At 40.8% G+C, this 15460-nt stretch overlaps 1 protein-coding gene across 1 annotated transcript in view; it reads right to left on the bottom strand.

The window, feature by feature from the left end:
* Positions 1-12919: 12919 nt before the first annotated feature.
* LOC140371529 (exocyst complex component 6B-like) overlaps positions 12920-15460 on the bottom strand; it is an 86859-nt gene continuing 84318 nt past the window's right edge. Inside the window, exons 17-18 of the mRNA XM_072458699.1 lie at positions 15256-15368; positions 12920-13049 (exon numbers count right to left, since the gene is read on the bottom strand). Of these exons, the coding sequence (XP_072314800.1) occupies positions 12929-13049; positions 15256-15368 (234 nt within the window). The 3' untranslated portion in view covers positions 12920-12928. The remainder of the gene's footprint in view (positions 13050-15255; positions 15369-15460) is intronic.

Genomic DNA, 15460 nt, shown 5'->3' with positions numbered 1-15460 from the left:
AGTCGAGTCCCAAGTCATGTTCCAAGTCAAGTCCAAGTCAAGTCCCAAGTCAAGTCCCAAGTCAAGTCCAAGTCATGTCCCAAGTCATGTTCCAAGTCAAGTCCAAGTCAAGTCCCAAGTCAAGTCCCAAGTCAAGTCCCAAGTCATGTCCCAAGTCAAGTCCCAAGTCATGTTCCAAGTCAAGTTCCCAAGTCAAGTCCCAAGTCATGTTCCAAGTCAAGTCCCAAGTCATGTTCCAAGTCAAGTCCCAAGTCATGTTCCAAGTCATGTTCCAAGTCAAGTCCCAAGTCAAGTCCCAAGTCATGTCCCAAGTCAAGTCCCAAGTCATGTCCCAAGTCAAGTCCCAAGTCAAGTCCCAAGTCATGTTCCAAGTCAAGTCCCAAGCCAAGTCCCAAGTCAAGTCCCAAGTCATGTTCCAAGTCAAGTCCCAAGTCAAGTCGCAAGTCAAGTCCCAAGTCATGTCCCAAGTCGTGTTCCAAGTCAAGTCCCAAGTCAAGTCCAAGTCAAGTCCAAGTCAAGTCTCAAGTCGAGTCCCAAGTCGAGTCCCAAGTCATGTTCCAAGTCAAGTCCAAATCGAGTCCCAAGTCATGTTCCAAGTCAAGTCCCAAGTCATGTTCCAAGTCAAGTCCCAAGTCAAGTCCCAAGTCAAGTCCAAGTCAAGTCCCAAGTCATGTTCCAAGTCAAGTCCAAGTCAAGTCCCAAGTCATGTTCCAAGTCAAGTCCCAAGTCATGTCCCAAGTCAAGTCCCAAGTCAAGTCCCAAGTCAAGTCCCAAGTCATGTTCCAAGTCAAGTCTCAAGTCGAGTCCCAAGTCATGTTCCAAGTCAAGTCCAAGTCAAGTCCAAGTCAAGTCCCAAGTCAAGTCCAAGTCAAGTCTCAAGTCGAGTCCCAAGTCATGTTCCAAGTCAAGTCCCAAGACGAGTCCCAAGTCATGTTCCAAGTCAAGTCCAAGTCATGTTCCAAGTCAAGTCCAAGTCAAGTCCCAAGTCAAGTCCAAGTCAAGTCGAGTCCCAAGTCATGTTCCAAGTCAAGTCCAAGTCAAGTCCCAAGTCAAGTCCCAAGTCAAGTCCAAGTCATGTTCCAAGTCAAGTCCCAAGCCAAGTCCCAAGTCAAGTCCCAAGTCATGTTCCAAGTCAAGTCCCAAGTCATGTTCCAAGTCAAGTCCCAAGTCAAGTCCCAAGTCAAGTCCCAAGTCATGTTCCAAGTCAAGTCCCAAGTCAAGTCCCAAGTCAAGTCCCAAGTCATGTTCCAAGTCAAGTCCCAAGCCAAGTCCCAAGTCATGTCCCAAGTCATGTCCCAAGTCAAGTCCCAAGTCAAGTCCCAAGTCAAGTCCCAAGTCAAGTCCCAAGTCATGTTCCAAGTCATGTTCCAAGTCAAGTCCCAAGTCATGTTCCAAGTCATGTTCCAAGTCAAGTGTCAAGTCAAGTGTCAAGTCAAGTCCCAAGTCAAGTCCCAAGTCAAGTCCCAAGTCATGTTCCAAGTCATGTTCCAAGTCAAGTCCCAAGTCATGTTCCAAGTCAAGTCCCAAGTCAAGTCCCAAGTCATGTCCCAAGTCAAGTCCCAAGTCAAGTCCCAAGTCAAGTCCCAAGTCAAGTCCCAAGTCATGTTCCAAGTCAAGTCCCAAGTCAAGTCCCAAGTCATGTTCCAAGTCAAGTCCCAAGTCAAGTCCCAAGTCAAGTCCCAAGTCAAGTCCCAAGTCATGTCCCAAGTCAAGTCCCAAGTCATGTCCCAAGTCAAGTCCCAAGTCAAGTCCCAAGTCAAGTCCCAAGTCAAGTCCCAAGTCATGTTCCAAGTCAAGTCCCAAGTCATGTTCCAAGTCAAGTCCCAAGTCAAGTCCCAAGTCAAGTCCAAGTCGAGTCTCAAGTCGAGTCCCAAGTCATGTTCCAAGTCATGTTCCAAGTCAAGTCCCAAGTCATGTCCCAAGTCATGTCCCAAGTCAAGTCCCAAGTCAAGTCCCAAGTCAAGTCCCAAGTCAAGTCCCAAGTCATGTCCCAAGTCAAGTCCCAAGTCATGTTCCAAGTCATGTTCCAAGTCAAGTCCCAAGTCATGTTCCAAGTCATGTTCCAAGTCAAGTGTCAAGTCAAGTGTCAAGTCAAGTCCCAAGTCAAGTCCCAAGTCATGTTCCAAGTCATGTTCCAAGTCAAGTCCCAAGTCATGTTCCAAGTCAAGTCCCAAGTCATGTCCCAAGTCAAGTCCCAAGTCATGTTCCAAGTCATGTTCCAAGTCAAGTCCAAGTCATGTTCCAAGTCAAGTCCAAGTCAAGTCCCAAGTCAAGTCCAAGTCAAGTCGAGTCCCAAGTCATGTTCCAAGTCAAGTCCAAGTCAAGTCCCAAGTCAAGTCCCAAGTCAAGTCCAAGTCATGTTCCAAGTCAAGTCCCAAGCCAAGCCCCAAGTCAAGTCCCAAGTCATGTCCCAAGTCAAGTTCCAAGTCATGTTCCAAGTCAAGTCCCAAGTCAAGTCCCAAGTCATGTTCCAAGTCAAGTCCCAAGTCAAGTCCCAAGTCAAGTCCCAAGTCAAGTCCCAAGTCAAGTCCCAAGTCATGTTCCAAGTCATGTTCCAAGTCAAGTCCAAGTCAAGTCCCAAGTCAAGTCCCAAGTCATGTTCCAAGTCAAGTCCCAAGTCAAGTCCCAAGTCATGTCTCAAGTCAAGTCCCAAGTCAAGTCCCAAGTCAAGTCCCAAGTCATGTTCCAAGTCAAGTCCCAAGTCAAGTCCCAAGTCATGTTCCAAGTCAAGTCCCAAGTCATGTCCCAAGTCAAGTCCCAAGTCAAGTCCCAAGTCAAGTCCCAAGTCATGTCCCAAGTCAAGTCCCAAGTCATGTCCCAAGTCAAGTCCCAAGTCAAGTCCCAAGTCAAGTCCCAAGTCATGTTCCAAGTCAAGTCCCAAGTCATGTTCCAAGTCAAGTCCCAAGTCAAGTCCCAAGTCAAGTCCAAGTCAAGTCCAAGTCAAGTCCAAGTCGAGTCCCAAGTCATGTTCCAAGCCAAGTCCCAAGCCAAGTCCCAAGTCATGTCCCAAGTCATGTCCCAAGTCAAGTCCCAAGTCAAGTCCCAAGTCAAGTCCCAAGTCAAGTCCCAAGTCAAGTCCCAAGTCATGTTCCAAGTCATGTTCCAAGTCATGTTCCAAGTCAAGTGTCAAGTCAAGTGTCAAGTCAAGTCCCAAGTCAAGTCCCAAGTCAAGTCCCAAGTCATGTTCCAAGTCATGTTCCAAGTCATGTTCCAAGTCAAGTCCCAAGTCATGTTCCAAGTCAAGTCCCAAGTCAAGTCCCAAGTCATGTCCCAAGTCAAGTCCCAAGTCAAGTCCCAAGTCAAGTCCCAAGTCAAGTCCCAAGTCATGTTCCAAGTCAAGTCCCAAGTCAAGTCCCAAGTCATGTTCCAAGTCAAGTCCCAAGTCAAGTCCCAAGTCAAGTCCCAAGTCATGTCCCAAGTCAAGTCCCAAGTCATGTCCCAAGTCAAGTCCCAAGTCAAGTCCCAAGTCAAGTCCCAAGTCAAGTCCCAAGTCATGTTCCAAGTCAAGTCCCAAGTCATGTTCCAAGTCAAGTCCCAAGTCAAGTCCCAAGTCAAGTCCAAGTCAAGTCTCAAGTCGAGTCCCAAGTCATGTTCCAAGTCATGTTCCAAGTCAAGTCCCAAGTCATGTCCCAAGTCATGTCCCAAGTCAAGTCCCAAGTCAAGTCCCAAGTCAAGTCCCAAGTCAAGTCCCAAGTCATGTCCCAAGTCAAGTCCCAAGTCATGTTCCAAGTCATGTTCCAAGTCAAGTCCCAAGTCATGTTCCAAGTCATGTTCCAAGTCAAGTGTCAAGTCAAGTGTCAAGTCAAGTCCCAAGTCAAGTCCCAAGTCATGTTCCAAGTCATGTTCCAAGTCAAGTCCCAAGTCATGTTCCAAGTCAAGTCCCAAGTCATGTCCCAAGTCAAGTCCCAAGTCATGTTCCAAGTCATGTTCCAAGTCAAGTCCAAGTCAAGTCCCAAGTCAAGTCCCAAGTCAAGTCCAAGTCAAGTCCCAAGTCAAGTCCCAAGTCAAGTCCCAAGTCAAGTCCCAAGTCAAGTCCCAAGTCCAGTCCCAAGTCAAGTCCCAAGTCATGTCCCAAGTCAAGTCCCAAGTCATGTCCCAAGTCAAGTCCCAAGTCAAGTCCCAAGTCAAGTCCCAAGTCAAGTCCCAAGTCAGTCATGTTCCAAGTCAAGTCCCAAGTCATGTTCCAAGTCAAGTCCCAAGTCAAGTCCAAGTCGAGTCTCAAGTCGAGTCCCAAGTCATGTCCCAAGTCAAGTCCCAAGTCATGTTCCAAGTCAAGTCCCAAGTCAAGTCCCAAGTCATGTCCCAAGTCATGTTCCAAGTCATGTTCCAAGTCAAGTCCAAGTCAAGTCCCAAGTCATGTTCCAAGTCAAGTCCCAAGTCAAGTCCCAAGTCAAGTCCCAAGTCAAGTCCCAAGTCAAGTCCCAAGTCCAGTCCCAAGTCAAGTCCCAAGTCATGTCCAAGTCAAGTCCCAAGTCAAGTCCCAAGTCAAGTCCTAAGTCGCTGGCCCACAAGTCCAAGTCCTCTATTTTTAGAGTCAATACTTAAAATTGCTTGTATTCGATCAATTTCTCAGAAGTTATAACTGTTTCTTCTTTAAAAAATCCTGGTCTCGAATAGAAACAAGTTCGTTTGTGAAAAATTAAGGACCGAGAGAAACATGTCGATTTTAGGAGAAACATCAAGTTGTCTCAAGTCGAGTCCCAAGTTTTAGTCCAACTCAATTCTCAAGTCATGAAAATAGTGACTCAAGTCTGACTCGAGTAAGAGTCCAAGTCCCTGGACTCTGTCTGGACTACGTCTGGACTACGTCTCTGTCCGGACTCGGTCTGGACTCGGGACTCGGTCTGGACATATCTGGACTCGGTCTGGACTCGGGACTCGGTCTGGACATATCTGGACTCGGTCTGGACTCGGTCTGGACTCGGTCTGGACTCGGTCTGGACATATCTGGACTCGGTCTGAACTCGGTCTGGACTCGGTCTGGACTCGGTCCGGACTCGGTCCGAACTCGGTCCGAACTCGGTCTGGACATATCTGGACTCGGTCTGAACTCGGTCCGGACTCGGTCTGGACTCGGTCTGGACTCGGTCTGGACTCGGTCTGGACATATCTGGACTCGGTCCGGACTCGGTCCGGACTCTGTCTGGACTCGGTCCGGACTCGGTCCGGACATATCTGGACTCGGTCCGGACTCGGTCCGGACTCGAGCCGGACTCGGTCCGGACTCGGTCCGGACTCGGTCTGGACATATCTGGACTCGGTCCGGACTCGGTCCGGACTCTGTCTGAACTCTGTCTGGACTCGGTCCGGACTCTGTCTGGACTCTGTCTGGACTCGGTCCGGACTCGGTCCGGACTCGGTCTGGACATATAAAAACATCTTACACACTTTAAATGTGTTTGTCTTTCACGACCTTCAGAATGCACTCGCTTTAGTCACGTCCCAGTTTATGTGTTTTCACTGGTGTCGGGTCTAAACGTGGAAAACTTCACAGGATTTAATGGTTTTACTGTTATTTCCACATCGATAAAACATAATGACGGAATAATCAGAGATGTTTGGGTTTTTTATGGCGTTTTTACGGGAATCTTCAAAGTGTTGTTGAAAATACTGATTCATTTTAATACATTTTTTATATTTCCAAACTTTTCTGGTGGGCCTGCTTACCTGCGCACTTAAAAGCACCAAGAACATTTAGTCAGAGGACCCACCCAGTCCCCAGTGCTCGCGTTCCCATGGCAACAATAGCTTAAAATGGGTCTAACTGACAATAGCTTCTGAAAAGGGCGGAATATTTCATTTTCTTAACGAAGAAGGGTTGGAAAAACATTAGAAAAAACAGTATTTTTCCCTTTATTCTACTCTTTTTGAGCACTGTAAACTGTAATAAAATGTAAAAAGTTCAAACAAACAATGACATTAACAATAAAACAGAAATAATCACAATTTTAGTTCCTACTTACTCATTACGAATTGTATTTTTGGAGCTACTGTGTCCAAGTTTTTTATATTGTGGAGCATAAAAGTCTGAAAATTAAGAAAACGTGTTCAGAGCAAAGCAAACGGTGACTGGAATTTTAAAAAGTACTTGAAAAAGAACTTGAAAACGTGTTAAAAGTTATTATTTTAATGTGACGAACATTGTTAATGTTTGAATGATTGTAAATTATGGCAGTAATTGAATAAAGAAAAACCTAGTATAATTAATACTTATGTTTTACCAAAACTATTTGTCAAACATAAATTTTTACGGTAACACATTATAATAACTACTTTATAGCTTCGATAAACCTCTTATATTCCATACACGAGGTCTGGTCACCACCTCCTCATCCCCCCACAGCCTGTCCCTGATTGGCTAATCCACCTGTCAATCACGCCCACCCGAACTCGCAGAGAAGACGGCGATGACCACAGACTCGCATCTTTGTAAAATTATTGGAAAAGTGTGTATTCTTGTCTGGTCCGGCAACACATTAGTGACCAGTCAGTCATCTCAGAGTGTCAAAAAGTGCCATTTAAATCAAATACATCGTTTTTATAGATATTATTTTCATTGGGTCGTGTCTTTCAGGGCAGCTGTGGCTACGGAAGAATCTCCTCTCCGACGAGTTTAGAGAAAATGAACGTCAAACACATTCGTGAACCACACACATCCAAGTCCGTGCTGTCGAAAGTGCGGCACAAATATCGAGAGTTACGCACAGACGTACACAAAGGGGACGTTTTCAAAGGCGTTGCGCGCGCTGCGAGTCTCGAGCGGCGGCTTTAAATCAGTGCCGGCGAGAGTGTGCGTAGCCTGTGACCCCCGGAGTCATCAGTTCACGGAAACGCAGCAGAGTCTCGTTCATCTTCATTAGCCGCACTCGCCGTGACGGAGAGCTAAAGACGCTGAAGACGCTGAAGACGCTAAAGACGCTAAAGACGCTAAAGACGCTAAAGACGCTGAAGACGCTGAAGACGCTAAAGACGCTAAAGACGCTAAAGACGCTGAAGACGCTGAAGACGCTAAAGACGCTAAAGACGCTGAAGACGCTGAAGACGCTAAAGACGCTAAAGACGCTAAAGACGCTGAAGACGCTGAAGACGCTAAAGACGCTAAAGACGCTAAAGACGCTAAAGACGCTGAAGACGCTGAAGACGCTAAAGACGCTAAAGACGCTGAAGACGCTGAAGACGCTAAAGACGCTAAAGACGCTAAAGACGCTGAAGACGCTGAAGACGCTAAAGACGCTGAAGACGCTGAAGACGCTGAAGACGCTAAAGACGCTGAAGACGCTGAAGACGCTAAAGACGCTGAAGACGCTGAAGACGCTGAAGACGCTAAAGACGCTGAAGACGCTGAAGACGCTGAAGACGCTAAAGACGCTAAAGACGCTGAAGACGCTGAAGACGCTAAAGACGCTAAAGACGCTAAAGACGCTAAAGAGTGTGTTGCATGCTCCATTTCCTGTGAGAAAGAGCGTTGCAATTTTTCCAGTTATAACGGCGAGCCCGATTTTCATGCTTTTTAACACCGTAAACTAAAGTATCACACATTTTAACCGCCGACCCAGTATCTGTGCGCCGACCTAGTATCTGTGCGCCGACCTAGTATCCTGCGCCAACCCAGTATCTGTGCGCCGACCCAGTATCTGTGCGCCGACCTAGTATCTGTGCACCCAGAACTCGCATGACATTTGTAGCTTGTCTGTCCCTTCGATTGAGGACAGTTTCAAGCTGCTCCCTCAGCTTGGAACTCCCTTCAATCGGACTTGGGGTTGCGTAAACTGGTCTCAAGTTAAAACAATGTGTCTGTACTTTTAAATGCCGATTCTGTGTAAATGTTTTGATGATTTCTGTCCTCACTTTCTGGATATTTACCTTCTTCTTACCTGGTTTATTAAAAGGACAATAAAGACTAGAATCATAAATGACCGTAAATAACTCAATGACAAGACAAGAACACACGATATATTCCAGAGTTGTTTATTAAGTAGTTTTAGTATTTCATTAGTGGTTTTTAGAGGCGCTTTTACAGTGCTCATGTCCCCAAAAATGAAAATGTAAAAAAACAAAAAACAAGAAAGGGCAAAGGCAAAATGGTGGTCAATCTGGAAATAAGTGAAAGTGTTAGCAAATTAGCACGTTCTGGTTACATTTTCCGCGCAGCGTCCGAATTTTGATAGAATTTTACATTTCCAAGTATTAACTGCGATTCAAACGTTTTTTAGTTAGTTTTAAAACAATACCTCAAAAACATAAATCCATAAACTGAAAAACATGAAACAATTTTGTCCGTAAATCCCACCACAAAACAATCCCGTACACGATACAGCAAAGGCACATTTATGAAGTGTCCCAAAAATCCCTCTTAAAAATAACACATACAAATATATAACTGTGAAAAAAACAAACTTAACATAAAAAAAATGTGAATCCCTTTAAACAAACAGCAGATTTGTCCCTTTATAAAGTGAAAAAAAAAAAAATGTTATTGCACAAGAAAATCTGTAACAACCTATGAGATTTTTGTAATTCCAAGGTAGAATTTTTTATTTTTTTAATGTTTTTTTAAAATCGAGTAACTTTGCCAATCTGGAAGCCATCGTCAATCTAAAGCCTCAGATCACTGAAACATCTCGATCAAAAAAATACAGAATAAAACCTCCAGATGACAAACTTCGATCTGAGAAATCGAATCATCGAAAACAAGATTTTTTGGAAGACAAAAATTCTAAAAGATCGGTTCAACTTTTACATTTTTTGTCGTGAAACTTAAACATTCTTCGCTCGTGGTTCAAAACTGGACGCAGGGAATTGAGTGGTAGTTTTAGAGACGCAAGGTAAACAAAAAAGGAAAAAGTGACCCTTGTTTCTCTTGTAATCAAATGTTATTGTTTTAGAACGATTCAGTCTGAAGCGAGTTCAAGAGTTGGGACAGGCATCAAGCATGTGGGAAATAGCAACTAAACTAAAACACCACTTTCGACTCGATTCTGTTTTGTTTTGTCCAAATACAAAATGTACATGATACAGTAACTACACCTTAATAAAGCATGAACAACAACTTAGTTCATAACCAATAGTAACAGGAGCAACAGTTTATCAAGAATGATTCAGGTTTGGGTGTTAAACGGAAACTAAACCTGAATTTAAAAGAAAAATATTCAGAATAAATGTAGAAATGTCCAGAGAAATATAAAATGACTTAAATTAAGACTGTTCTGGTTTGAGCTCAGTTGAGTTTAAATATAATTATTAAAGCAAATCAATAACCAGATACTAAACGATACTAAATATGACTAGTGTCAGTACTGAAAAAATAATGCTAAATAATGCTTAATAACATAAATAATTTGTTCTATGGCTTTTAACACCGCGTGAGTTTTGTGTTTCTGCTTTTTTTAATTATTATTTTGTATTTGTCGTGTTATCTTTTTACATTTGATAGTTTTTATAGTTTTATTTAACTACTTTATTTTCCAAAAAAATATCAGTTTTAATTTCCCAAATAATATGTCAATCTAACAGAAATGTGCCAATAGGAGTCTTTAAATGTATTAATTGAGGTTTAAATTAGTGAAATGTGTGTTAAGTTAATCACAAAAGAAATATATCCTTAAAAAAAAAAAAAAAAAAAAAAAAAAAAAAAATGCTCTTTTACATTTTTTTTAAACTATAAACAATATACTCAATATTCAAATTTAGCATATCTGTGAAACAACATAATATCTACGTTTCAATATATTACCCACCTTTATTATGAAGTCTTTGTTCATGCTTTATTAAGGATATAAAAAGTGTAGTTATTGTAAAGTGTTAAACTATTATGTTTTTTTATGTTACTAAACCAAAGCAAAATCAAACTAACTAACTAGAGAAACATCATTTTTACCAACAAGGGAACGTTAACAACACAAAACAGATCATTTCATAAATTCAAATGACTATAAAATATGACATAACTAAAAGCCAGCACTACACTAAACATTTTAAACATTATGTGCTTCGTACGTGCTTTTCTATACAATTCCAGTCTGTCGTTGGTATTTATGCTTTTTTTTTTTTAAGACTTGAGCATCACTGAAAATATACGACATTCAAAAAATAAAAGGCCGGTCGCTACGTTTGATTACACAAAAGAAGTAAGAAAATAATCTTCAACTTCAACTTAAAAGGACTTGGAAGTGATGAGGATTTTTATTACAATTTTCAGTGCTACAAAAAAAAATAATTCTGAAAACGTTTTTGTGCACTTATAATTCTAAAAAAAGAAGAAAAAAAAAGAAGTCAAATAATCGGTTAAATTTGATGTTATTCCTCAGTTGCAACGTAAACCAACGTAACTATTTCTATTTGCAGATTACATTTTTTCCACATATTCAGCTTTACATCTTACTTTGTTGCACATTGCAGCTTCGTATTTATTAATAGTGTGTCTAAATGCGTCATTGTATTTTTTGGTGCATTTTTTTAGTGGAAGGTCTTATTTTTTCTTCTTTTTTTGGCAATAAAAACATCTGTAGCTGAATAAATGGGAGACGAAGTTAAATGCCATATATTTTGAACAAATCCGTTTACAAAGCAGAGTTTCTATATGACTGACAGAAAAATATCTGCAAAATTTTAATTTAAAGTCCATTTCATAACAAATACGCATGTTTTTATTGCCATTTTAATGCACCTCTTCTTGTTCTGTATGAATTGTGCTCTACAAACATTTTGCTGAATATCTTTTTAATACGTGGCAACGCGCTTAAACGTAACAGTAACTAGCGCTAAACTCTTTTTGGCATCGCTCGGCGCTACACGCGATACAAAACAGTGCATCGTACGACCTAGAAAACACACAAATACAAATAATAAGACATCTCAGAACAAGCACGTTGCCAGGTTACGACAACGCGCTCCACAATCCCAATGTGAGCGAGTCAAAGTTGCCAGAAAACTTTGTAACACGTCGTTCGAACACTAAACACTTACATGGAAGACGACTACAAGTTTAATATGTCATTTAACGATACATATTTGGCTAAATTTTACGCGCGTTTCACAATAAAAGCTCCAAAAATAGCTTTCAGACCCAGTATTAGTCATTTAGTAGCATCTGGAAGAACAAAACATTTATACTTTCTCTTGGCAACTGCGACGCGTATTTGACAGTTGGCTACGTTGGCGGAACATGGAAGACGTTAAGAGATTAAGTTGCGAAAGACAAGTAAATATGAGTTTGACTGACGCTTGTGGACATTTCGGAGGCTGAACGTGTTTTAAATACGTCCAGAGCTACACGTGTGGCACGGCGACCTGCGAAGTCGAAGTGAGTTCGACTTGGATTGGCGTTCTCTTAAAGTGCATGATGTGGCCGGGTCGGTTTCACAAAAGTCGTCGCTTCTCGCGATCGAAAAATAGACTTACAATTGTGTGTTCGATGCTAACGTCATCGATCGCTTAGCACCTCGGCTAGTTCAGGACGATTTGAAGGACTCTTTTTCTCCATGGGTTTCAGAGTGATGGGAAGTTAGGGCTGTTGCCATAGGGAAAACTAAATGGCTTTTAAATGGGAAAAATCCTCAAAATGTTGCATAAAACACAAAGCTGAAAACCATGGATAGCAATCAGCATTAGCATGAGCAATTAGCATTAGCAATAAGCATGAGCAATTAGCATGAGCAATTGGCATGAGCAATAAGCATGAGCAATTAGCATGAGCAATAAGCATTAGCAATTGACATGATCAATTAGCATGATCAATTAGCATGAACAATTGGCATGAGCAATTGGCATGAGCAATTGGCATGAACAATTAGCATTAACAATTAGCATTATCAATTAGCATTAGCAATTAACAATTAGCATTAGCAATTAGCATTAGCAATTAGCATTAGCAATTAGCATTAGCAATTAGCATTAGCAATTAGCATTAGCAATTAGTAATAGCAATTCGCATTAGCAATAGCAATTAGCATTAGCAATTACAAATTAGCATTAGCAACTAGCATTAGCAACTAGCATTAGCAATTAGCATTAGCAATTAGCAATTAGCATTAGCAATTAGCATTAGCAATTAGCATTAGAGGTTAGCATCAGCCAATTGGCATTAGCAGTTAGCATCCGTTGTTAACATCAGCCACTAGCATTAGCCATTAGCCATTAGCCCGCCAAAAAAAAGAAAAGAAATCCAGCATAATCCAGAGTGCGTTGGCTGGAACCACATTTACGTCAAAAGTCAGTTGAAATTTTAAAGGAACGTGAACTCTTATTGCTTTAGCTAGAATGTTCCACAGTACGGCATTAAACGTAAATCTCCATAGCGACAACTATGTGTCGCCACCAGGCCAAGATACAGGTCGGATCTGTGGAGCGTGAGCATACAAAACATGTTTAATATCATACTGGGGAACATTCCAGCCAAAGCAATAACATCTCCATGGAGACGGACAGAAACGTTATAGTGCTCCTTTAACTTTGTGAAACCAACCCTAAGGACAGAACATAGTGTGTGGACGGTTGATATTAAAGGGTGTTCATGGACTTTTATCAACTTTATCAATGGGTTTTTGTACGATTCTGGCTGGTTCTGGCTGGTTTGGAAGAGTTCAGACTGGACTGAACCAGTTTAGACAAGTTTAGACCAGTTTAGAACAGTTTTAGACCAGTTTTAACAAGTTCAGACCAGTTAAAACAAGGTCAGACCAGTTTAGACAAGTTAAGACCAGTTTTGGACCAGTTTAGACTAGTTCAGACCAGCTGTAGACAAGTGTAGACCAGTTTTAGACCAGTTTTAACAAGTTCAGACCAGTTTTAACAAGTTCAGACCAGTTTTAGACCAGTTTTGACCAGTTTAGATCAGTTTTGACCAGTTTAGACCAGTTTTGACAAGTTTAGACCAGTTTTGACAAGTTTAGACAAGTTTGATCCGGTTACGAGCGGTTCTAAAGTCATATTAATGTTGTGATATGAGGTTTCTCAGCTGTTTGATCACGGTGTCGATGAGTTTCTGGCGGTCGCGGTCGGTCTTTCTCAGCTGAGCCAAAATCATGTTCTTCTTCCCAGTCTCCTTCATCCTGAAACGGGAGCAGAACCATCAGATCAGAGGCAAAGAGGAGCTCGTTCAAACACGGGGCAATAAAGTCACAATTATGTAAAAAGAAAAAAAAACAAGGCAGAAATGGGGCCGCTGCCGGTCATATGGGGCTTCGAAGGCTGAAACATAACGACCAGTGACTATTTCTGAACTCCTTCATCCTCACAGCCCCGAAGGTGGTGCTCTCCCGACGTTTTGAACAAAAAAAACATGTCATTTTCTGTATTCTGGTGCGTTTTAGAGGTCATATTTTTAGCAGACCCTGATATATACAAAAGCGCCTGGACAAACTGCCCCAAACCCTTAAAACGTGCGTCACGACTGTATTTTCCGCCGTGTTTGAGGTCCACGCGGCGCTGTTCGCTTTGGATATGAGGATATGCCGATGAAATTCAGGACTCTCATTAGGATTATTCTAAATTCAACACATTTTACATGGAACGACCTGGCTCAACAATATTTTTCACCGGCGGGAAGTTATTGGAAATAGAAACTACAAAAACCACTACAAAACCAACAAAACACTGTAAATCCACAGCAAATAAACCTATTCAAAAACCTCATAAACATGCTTTTACAAACTTGCAAGTGTTATTTTCAAACACATATCCGACAAACTCAAGAAATAGTGATTGGTTTGTTAAAAATGTTGCTGAAAAATATATATATATATTTCCATTTTTATTAGGGATGGGACGAGACACAATTTTTGACATAATTACATACTTATTTTTACATATTTATTTTGTCATTGTTGTTCTTTTTGGAACTATAGCTTCTTCTTAAAAGGTGTAACGAATGTAAACAAGTGAGAAAAAAGTCTATATTGATACATTTTTTCTCAAGTGTGCACAATCTAATCAATTTCATTTTGCAATCTTGTCCCATCTCCAATTTATCACAGAAAAATAACACTATTGCGTCGTTTCCGTACATTTAAACCCGATTCTGCCACAACTGCACATGCAAAAAGTGCGGGGTCGTGTCTCGGGACCTCCAGGAAGTTCAGGGGGCCGTGCTCGGAGCCTCGGCCCAGCGTGGTGCTTTCTCCTGGGGCCGGGGGAGACCACAGACGCCCGGGTCTCCTGGAGGCCACGGTTCTGGTGTTTTTACTTGTCCGTGTTTATGCGGGTTTGCTAATCTGACCATCTTCACCCAGACCGTGTTAGTGATGCGCGGATAAAAGGAAAACAAATCAAATCGTGGGTGTTTTTTAGAGGGGAATTGTATTTACAGGGAGTTAGACAAAAGCCACACATGTGCAGAGCGTACTCACGGCTTTGATAACCTGTTATAACACGACGAGGAGAGGAAAGACAGGTGAGAGAGAGGACACACAAGCAACAACAACAAGTGAGAATACGGTGGCCTGGAAGGGTCAGAGCAACATGTGATGCTGCAAATAACCATTATTTTATTTAAAATTGTATTATTATTTTTTTGGTTGTCATGCTATTAAACCTTTTTCTATTTATTTGATTATTTTTTTCATTATTATTTTTTTGGTTGTCATGGTATGAAACGTTTTTTCTTCTATTTATTTAATTAATTTTTTTATTATTATCTTTTTGGTTTTCATGCTATCAAACGTTTTTTCTTTATTTTTTTCTTTCTATTTATTTAACTTACTTTTTTATTATAATTTTTTTGGTTGTCATGCTACTAAACCTTTTTAAAAAAAAATATTTTCCTATTTATTTAATTACATTTGTATTATTATTATTATTTTGGTATTATTTATTTATTTCTATTTATTTAATTTTTATTTCTTTTGGATGTCATAAAACAATTTTATTTTATATATTTTTTTCAATTTATTTTTTCAAACATACACCAACAAAAACATACATAAAACAAACTGACCTATGTAAAGAAAAATATATAATAGTAATAATATTCCTTTTTAAAATAATAATACAATTTAAAATAAACAATAATAATAACCAACCATTATTTTAGTAGTCAATTTGTCAGCAATTGTTTGTTTGTTTTTTTGATCCGTCAATGAGTCAATTTAGTCAGTTTCTTAAGTATATTTAGATTTTTTAAATACATTTTAAACCAGATAAAGGTCAAATATTCTGACTGAAGGATTCTACACGGAGAACACTAAATATTCTTTTTAATTTAACCTCCTGGGCCGCCGTACACCGAGGAAATCGTGTAAAAAAGAAGGAGATTCTCACTTCTCGAGCAGAGCCAGCGCCGTGTGTGGATTCACTCTCAGATATTTGGAGTTGGACTTTCCATAATCGGCCAAATACGTCGACCAATCCCACTGAGTGAACAGGTCCAGCAACTGCAACAGAAAAACACACATTACTGAACATTTATCCATTTAAGAGCTTTTTAATCATTATTTTTAGCGTTTGGATCCTCTTCATGGCGAGA

The sequence above is a fragment of the Eucyclogobius newberryi genome, unplaced genomic scaffold (assembly GCF_026437365.1).
Source record: "Eucyclogobius newberryi isolate DKJ021-1_F unplaced genomic scaffold, fEucNew1.0.hap1 SCAF_22, whole genome shotgun sequence".
Lineage (NCBI taxonomy): Eukaryota > Metazoa > Chordata > Actinopteri > Gobiiformes > Gobiidae > Eucyclogobius > Eucyclogobius newberryi.
The sequence above is the reverse complement of the archived record's forward strand: the minus strand, read 5'-3'. Positions and strand labels throughout refer to the sequence as shown.